This window comes from Electrophorus electricus, chromosome 14 (assembly GCF_041902795.1).
Source record: "Electrophorus electricus isolate QZ-2024a chromosome 14, ASM4190279v1, whole genome shotgun sequence".
NCBI lineage: Eukaryota > Metazoa > Chordata > Actinopteri > Gymnotiformes > Gymnotidae > Electrophorus > Electrophorus electricus.
The window spans coordinates 305,001-312,500 of NC_137510.1; the positions used below are offsets into that span (position 1 = coordinate 305,001).

The 7,500-nt window shown below is 44.3% G+C and overlaps 1 protein-coding gene across 16 annotated transcripts in view; it reads right to left on the reverse strand.

The window, feature by feature from the left end:
* Positions 1 to 7,500, reverse strand: part of LOC113568011 (SH3 and multiple ankyrin repeat domains protein 1) — an 82,381-nt gene that overhangs the window by 36,406 nt on the left and 38,475 nt on the right. For all 16 annotated transcript variants that reach the window (XM_081696031.1, XM_081696035.1, XM_081696030.1 and 13 more), the window contains one exon: positions 6,944 to 7,060. In XM_081696031.1, the coding sequence (XP_081552157.1) occupies positions 6,944 to 7,060 (117 nt within the window). The remainder of the gene's footprint in view (positions 1 to 6,943; positions 7,061 to 7,500) is intronic.

Here is a 7,500-nt window from a genome sequence, read left to right on the forward strand (position 1 = left end):
TGAATTGTGAACTGCAATCAGACACAATCTCCTTTGGTATACCAAATATGCGAAACACAAAAGAGAACATGGCTTCTGCTGTTTCCCAGGCTGTAGGTAATTGAGGAAAAGGAATGAGGTGACACATTTTTGAAAACCTGTCCACTACTACCATTATAACCGTGTTCCCATCAGAGGCAGGTAAGTCTGTGATGAAGTCTGTGTGATGTGAGTCCAAGGGCGATGTGGCATAGGCAGGGGCTGTAATTCCCAGCAGGGAGTGTGAGGAGTGCGAGACTGAGCACAGATTACACAAGATATTATGTAATCATGTGTATCGTAAGGAAGGGAGAGCCACGAAAACTTATGGGACAACATGTCCGGGATGTCCGTTACATAAGGTCATATGAGCCCATTCTAGCAACATTCCTCTGAGGGAAGCTGGAACATATTGTTTTTCTGGGGGGCATTCCTCTGGACTAGGGTCATCCTTCAAAGCATTCTCCAGGTCATCCTGGAAGCCCCACCATATGGGAGCTAGGAAGCAGCTATTAGGTAGGATTGTCTCTGGAGTCGGGTTGGTCTCCCCGTTATCATAGATGCATGACAAGGCATCCACCTTTTGATTCTTGGAAGCAGGTCTATAAGACAATGAAGTTAAACCTGGAGAAGAACAACGACCACCTAGCTTGCCTCATGTTGAGTCATCGAGCTGACTGTAGGTACTCCAGGTTTCGATGGTCCGTGTATACCAAGAAGGGATGTTCAGCCTCTTCTAACCAATGTCTAAATTGCTCTAGGGCAAATTTGGCCGCGAGAAGTTCCCGGTTCCCTACATCATAATTCCTCTCGGCAGGTTGTAGTTTCTTGGAGTAGAAAGCACAAGGGTACAGTTTAGGTGGGCTGTCATGTCTTTGGGACAGAACTGCCCCACTCCTACCTCAGAAGCATCCACTTGCACAATGAAAGGAAGAGAAGGGTCGGGCTGTTGGAGAACGGGTGCTGAAACAAAGGTCTCCTTCAATGTTAGGAAAGCCTGATCCACGGCCGAGGTCCACTGCAACTGCTTTCTGCTTTGCTTTTTGAGGAGGTCCCAAACCCCCGAATGAACTTTCTGTAGAAGTTGGCAAAACCCAAGAAACGTGGCAACTCATTGACGGTGATGGGTTTAAGCCAACTATGTATAGCAGTTACCTTATCAGGGTCCATGGAGAGGGCTCCCAGTTTGAGAGTACACCCTAAACAAGAAATGCATTTACTGTGGAACTCACATTTCTCGGCCTTGGCATACAGTTGATTTTGCCGGAGACGTGTCAGGATGGCCATTACATGAACCACATGCTCCATTTCAGATTGGGAAAACACGAGGATGTTGTCTATGTAACCTATCAGGAACTTGTCTATCATATCTTGAAATATGTCATCCATAAACACCTGGAAAACAGAGGGACTATTAGGTAAGCCATATGGCATTACCAGGTATTCATAATGGCCTTGTGTCGTGGTGAAGGCTGTCTTCCACTCATCACCCTCATGTATGCGTATGTGGTTGTAGGTGTTACACAAATCCAATTTCGTGAAGATGGTAGCCCTTAGTAGTCATTCATGGGTTAAAGAGATGAGGGGAAGAGGATAGGAATACTTCACTGTCACCTCGTTAAGGGCCTGATAATCGATGCACGGCCGTAACCCTCCTCCTTTCTTCTTCACGAAGAAGAATCCAGCAGCGACTGGTGAAGCAGAGGGCCGTATGAAACTGTGCTGCAGCGCCTCACTGATGTAGGCCTCCATTGCGACCTCTTCAGGTCGGGAAAGGGGGTGAGGCTTAGATCTGCGAGGTAGGGGAGCCCCAGGAAGGAGCTCTACAGCACAATCACAAGATCAATGAGGTGGGAGTTTAGTCACTTTAACCTTAGAGAACACATCAGCGAAGGCTCTATAGAGCTGAGGGACAGACTGGAGTGCTGGCGGCTCAGGGCTCATGACTGTAGTGGAGAAGATTGGCAAAGACATGCAGTATTTCAACTTAGGATAAGTCAAGAAATCGATATTTGGTGGAACAACCCTGATCACATAACCCTAATCACAGCTGTCATGCATCTTGGCATGCTTTCCACCAGCCTTTCACATTGCTGTTGGGTAATTTTATGCCACTCCTGACACAGAAATTTCAGGAACTTGGCTTTGTTTGATAGCTTGTGACCATTCATCTTCTTCTTGATCACGTTCCAGAGGTTTTCAGTGGGGTTCAGATCTGGAGATTGGGCTGGCCATCATAGGGTCTTGATCTGGTGGTCCCTCATCCACACTTTGATTGACCTGGCTGTGTGACATGGAGCATTGTCCTGTTGAAAAAAACAATCATCAGAGTTGGGGAACATTGTCCGAGCAGAAGGAGGCAAGTTTTCTTCCAGAACAGTTTTGTAAGTGGCTTGATTCATGTGTCCTTCACAAAGACAAATCTGCCCAATTCCAGCCTTGCTGAAACACCCCCAGATCATCACCGATCCTGCACCAAATTTCACAGTTCGTGTAAGACACTCTGGCTTGTAGGCCTCTCCAGGTCTCTGTCTAACCATTACATGACCAGGTGTTGGACAAAGCTGAAAATTGCACTCATCAGAGAAGATGACCTTACTCCAGTCCTCTATGGTCCAATCCTTATGGTCTTTCACAAACTTCAGTCTGGCTCTTCCTTGCTTCTCATTGATGAAGGGCTTTTTTCTAGCTTTGCACGACTTTAGCCCTGCCTCGAGAAGCCTGTTTTGAACCGTCCTCACTGTGCAATTCACCCCAGCTGCTGTATGCAATTCTTTTTGTAGGTCACTTGACACCATCTTACAGTTGTTAAGTGACATTCGAATGAGGTGGCGATCATCACAGTCAGTAGAAAATCGTTTTCGACCTCTGCCAGTCTGAAGCTGTTGTTGTCCCATGTGCTTGCTGCTTGACCTTGTTCTTAAGAACCGTAGTTTTTGAAATGCATAGATGCATAGATGCATTTCAGATAGATGCAACCTGACGCTCACTGTATCCCTCTGCCAGTAAAGCTACGATTGAACCCTTCTTTTCCTCATTAAGAGCCTTTCTTTTCAACTCTTTTGGCATGGCCTGTAGCTGTAGTTTGACTACACTTACTTTATTAGTCCTAGCACTGCTTTTCCCATCCAGCTGGTTCTATAACAGGAGAATAGTGATGACAGCAGCAGTGGTTTTTATACTGTTGCTCGTTAGAACAGGATTTTGTTAAGGTGATCACCTATTCCACATCTCATTAAGTAGAATGAGGTGTGTCTGTGAAGGAAGCCAATAAACACTTCAATGGAATGGCTGCTTTACATGTGGAGATGCTGATTTAAGAAAAAACTGGAGTGGTCTCTTATTTTTCCGGAGCTGTATAATTATATAACTATTGTGCCTTCCACTTGGACTCAGCCCAATACAAACTACACTACTCAAAAGCCCTAGTTCGTTCCAGGTCACCTGATTATTAACCTTACCTGTGTCTAGTTACCCCTCATGTATTCACCTATATGAGCCCAGCTCATCCAATCTGTCATTGCAAAGTCTCGTCTGCCTGCCTTACGATTCCAAGCCTTTGTATTTGCTTCCCTGGTTATTGATCTCTTCATGCCTGTATTACTGATTTACGCTTTGCCTGTTCCCTGCTGGATTTGTTTGCTCTTCGCCGGTTTTCAGGGTATCACTTCTGCTTGTGTTCTGACTACATCTTTGGATCTCACCCCTCTTCATTATTAAATCTCTTTACCTATTCAATTCTGTCTCTGCTCACCAAACCTGACAATAGCTGACTTTGGTACAGGAGGTCATGGGTTTGAATCCTGACCAGGTCCATTACACTACCCACCTGCCTTACTAACAAAGAGAGTTAAAAACAAAAGTCACACCAGGTCACATGTTGCCCAGGTCACTAAGGTCCATGTCACCAGGGCAGTCTGACAAAAGTGAGCTACTGGAACAAATGCAAATACTTATGGATGAGAGTGGAGAACAGAGGACTGTGGGAATGTTATTACACCACCGGCTCCAGTGTGAGGGGGATATGCAGAGGATGTGGGAACTATGGATACTTTGAAACACAACATCTAGACTAGTGCTGAAGCAACTAGTAGCTTAGTGTTCCAACATCCACAACTGACAACTGCTGTCACAACTAGAGACTGATGAGGTACAACACAAATGCTTTGGCAAGGCACCAGGACAACAGATCAGAGGGGAGAACATATCATCGCCACACCCCGACATTAGGAACCAACACCCCCAATGAACCCATGGGCCGAGCTCTGGCTAAACACGAGAGCTGCTGAGTGAGAATCACAACTAAGCTAGACAGCAGTCATAGCACCACAACCATGTGAAGAACCTGACAGGCTGCTGGAAGACATGAATGCAGCATTACAGACGATCCTTACTGTAACCACTACTGAGACCAACCAGCAGACAAGATGAACATTGTCTAGGAACACAGAGAGATGTCAGCCAGCTCTCAGAAATGCAGAAAGGTGTGATGAAGGTACCTGAGAAGTACAATGAGCTGTCCATACCTGAGGCCTTAGAGACTGACAAGCAAAGATTAACAGCTCTGGCTGCCTGCCTGGAGAGGTACACACAAGAAGCAGAAGCCAAGACAATAAAGAGGATGTTCTCCCACAAACCATCCAGAGTGTACTCTCAGTGACAGGGCAACAGCATGGAAAAGCTAGAAACCAAACAATACTGGAATAACTGAATGCTTAACAGAAGGCTGGACAGTCCTGATTCGGAGAAAGAGGAATTGTCAGGCTTCACTATGGCTAAGATGAGTACACTCTGACACTGCACTCTTGTGTTGTAGTTACACACTGACACTCTGACACTGCACTCTTGTGTTGTAGTTAACACACACTGACACTGCACTCTTGTTTTGTAGTTAACACACACTGACACTCTGACACTGCACTCTTGTATTGTAGTTAACACACACTGACACTCTGACACTGCACTCTTGTGTTGTAGTTAACACACACTGACACTCTGACACTGCACTCTTGTGTTGTAGTTAACACACACTGACACTCTGACACTGCACTCTTGTGTTGTAGTTAACACACACTGACACTCTGACACTGCACTCTTGTTTTGTACTTAACACACACTGACACTCTGACACTGCACTCTTGTATTGTAGTTAACACACACTGACACTCTGACACTGCACTCTTGTGTTGTAGTTAACACACACTGACACTCTGACACTGCACTCTTGTGTTGTAGTTAACACACACTGACACTGACACTGCACTCTTGTATTGTAGTTAACACACACTGACACTCTGACACTGCACTCTTGTATTGTAGTTAACACACACTGACACTCTGACACTGCACTCTTGTATTGTAGTTAACACACATTGACACTCTGACACTGCACTCTTGTGTTGTAGTTAACACACACTGACACTCTGACACTGCACTCTTGTGTTGTAGTTAACACACACTGACACTGACACTGCACTCTTGTATTGTAGTTAACACACACTGACACTCTGACACTGCACTCTTGTTTTGTACTTAACACACACTGACACTCTGACACTGCACTCTTGTGTTGTAGTTAACACACACTGACATTCTGACACTGCACTCTTGTGTTGTAGTTAACACACACTGACACTCTGACACTGTGCTATTATGCTGTAGTTAACATACAATGACACTCTGACACTGCACTCTTGTGCTGTAGTTAACACACACTGACACTCTGACACTGTGCTATTATGCTGTAGTTAACATACACTGACACTGTCCTTCCACCAGTCTGAAACTGCTCTGTGCATGGAGGACTGTCCAGCTGGCACTCCAGAGTCCATCGAAAACACGCTCAGAGATGAACTGTCATCCATCGATCAGAACAGTAGCGGGAAGGCAGCCCTCAACAAAGCAAACAGAGTTCACACACCCAGCAATGTACAACTCTCAGGTCCCCTTCTCCACATCCTAAGATGGCAGTAAACATTTATTACACGTCTCTGTGACAAACATTTTTTACTAATAGTGAGGTTATGCATAAGTGTTTTTAATTGCTATAATAACTGTTCATAATTGCAGTAACTGCTGTAATTCTATAGGTTATATTCCTTAACTGATAACCATGTAAAATCCTTGGGAAGTTTGACTATAGACTTGCAATTCCTGAACAAAGGAATAATATCATTGGTAAGAAACACATAACTAATTGTGCTAAGCGTGCTGTGAGATATATCTGTTAAACCAGTCACATCCCACTCCAGCAGGGATTATTCTCTTACTGTTTATACTGTTACTGTTGGCATAAACAGGATTACAAGACCCAGAATGCATAGCCAAAGAAACACAGTGCTCCCCCAAACAATTTATTACAAGTTATTACTCTGGTGTGTGTGTGTGATGTGTGTCCGTTTGTGTGTGTGTGTGAGTGTGTGTGTGTGTGTGTGTGAGAGAGAGTGAGTGTGTGTGTGAGTGTGTGTGTGTGTGTTTACTCAGAGACCATGATTGTTCCCTCCTTTCTGTTTCCTGTGTGTCCAGGGGCGAGTGGAGAGCTGAGAGTCTCTCCATCACTACAGAACAGACAGAGTTTCTCACTACCTCCCCACCCCACTACACACAGTGTTTGCTACCTGGGTCTGAGCAGAAAGAAGTGTGTGTGTGTGTAATATACGGGTAGGTGTGGGTGGGTACATGTGCATGTGTGTGTGTGTATGTAAGTGTGTGTAATATATGAGAAAGTAGGTGTGTAGTGTATTTGTATGTGTGTGTAAAATATATGGGTAGGTGTGATTTTTGCTGGGGCAATAAATATGGCATGGTGTGATGTGTGTATCTGTTTTGTGGGACTGCTGGTGTGTTTGTGTGTGTGTGTGTGTGTGTGTGTGTGTGTGTGTGTACCTGTGACTTGTGGGTTTGTGTAGCTGTGCTGACTGTTTACCTTATTGTACAGGGCACTTATGTGCAAAGCGGTGTTCCCTGATGCATTCTGGGAAGTTGTATCTGCCCCATAGAACAGCAGGTGCTCTAAGTGTTGGGCAAAACCATTCTGGCATGCCTGTAGGGGGACCAGGGTGAACCAAAAACAGATTAGAGGGAAAAAGAAAAAGACACTAGCATCAGGAGAGTTAGAGTGGTCAACAGAGAAATGAGAGAATAATGAACAAAAAGTAAGAGAGCCAAATAAAAAGAAGCAAAACAAAGAGGGATGGATGATTTTATAAGCAATGAGGGAAGAGAGAGAGAAACAACCTTTAACATGATTATTCAACAGTACAGTTAGCACAAAAACATACAGTACACAGCCTAAATGTAAAAAAAAAAAAGTGGATAGATGAAGAGTTCCTGCATTACTGGATTCCCATGTGTGTTCTTTATAGCTAACGTATGGAGAAGGGAGTTGGGATTCTGTGATGGTAGGATGTGAACAAAGAAAAAAAGAGAGGTATGTAAATAAATAAATAAATATATATATATATATATATATATATATATATA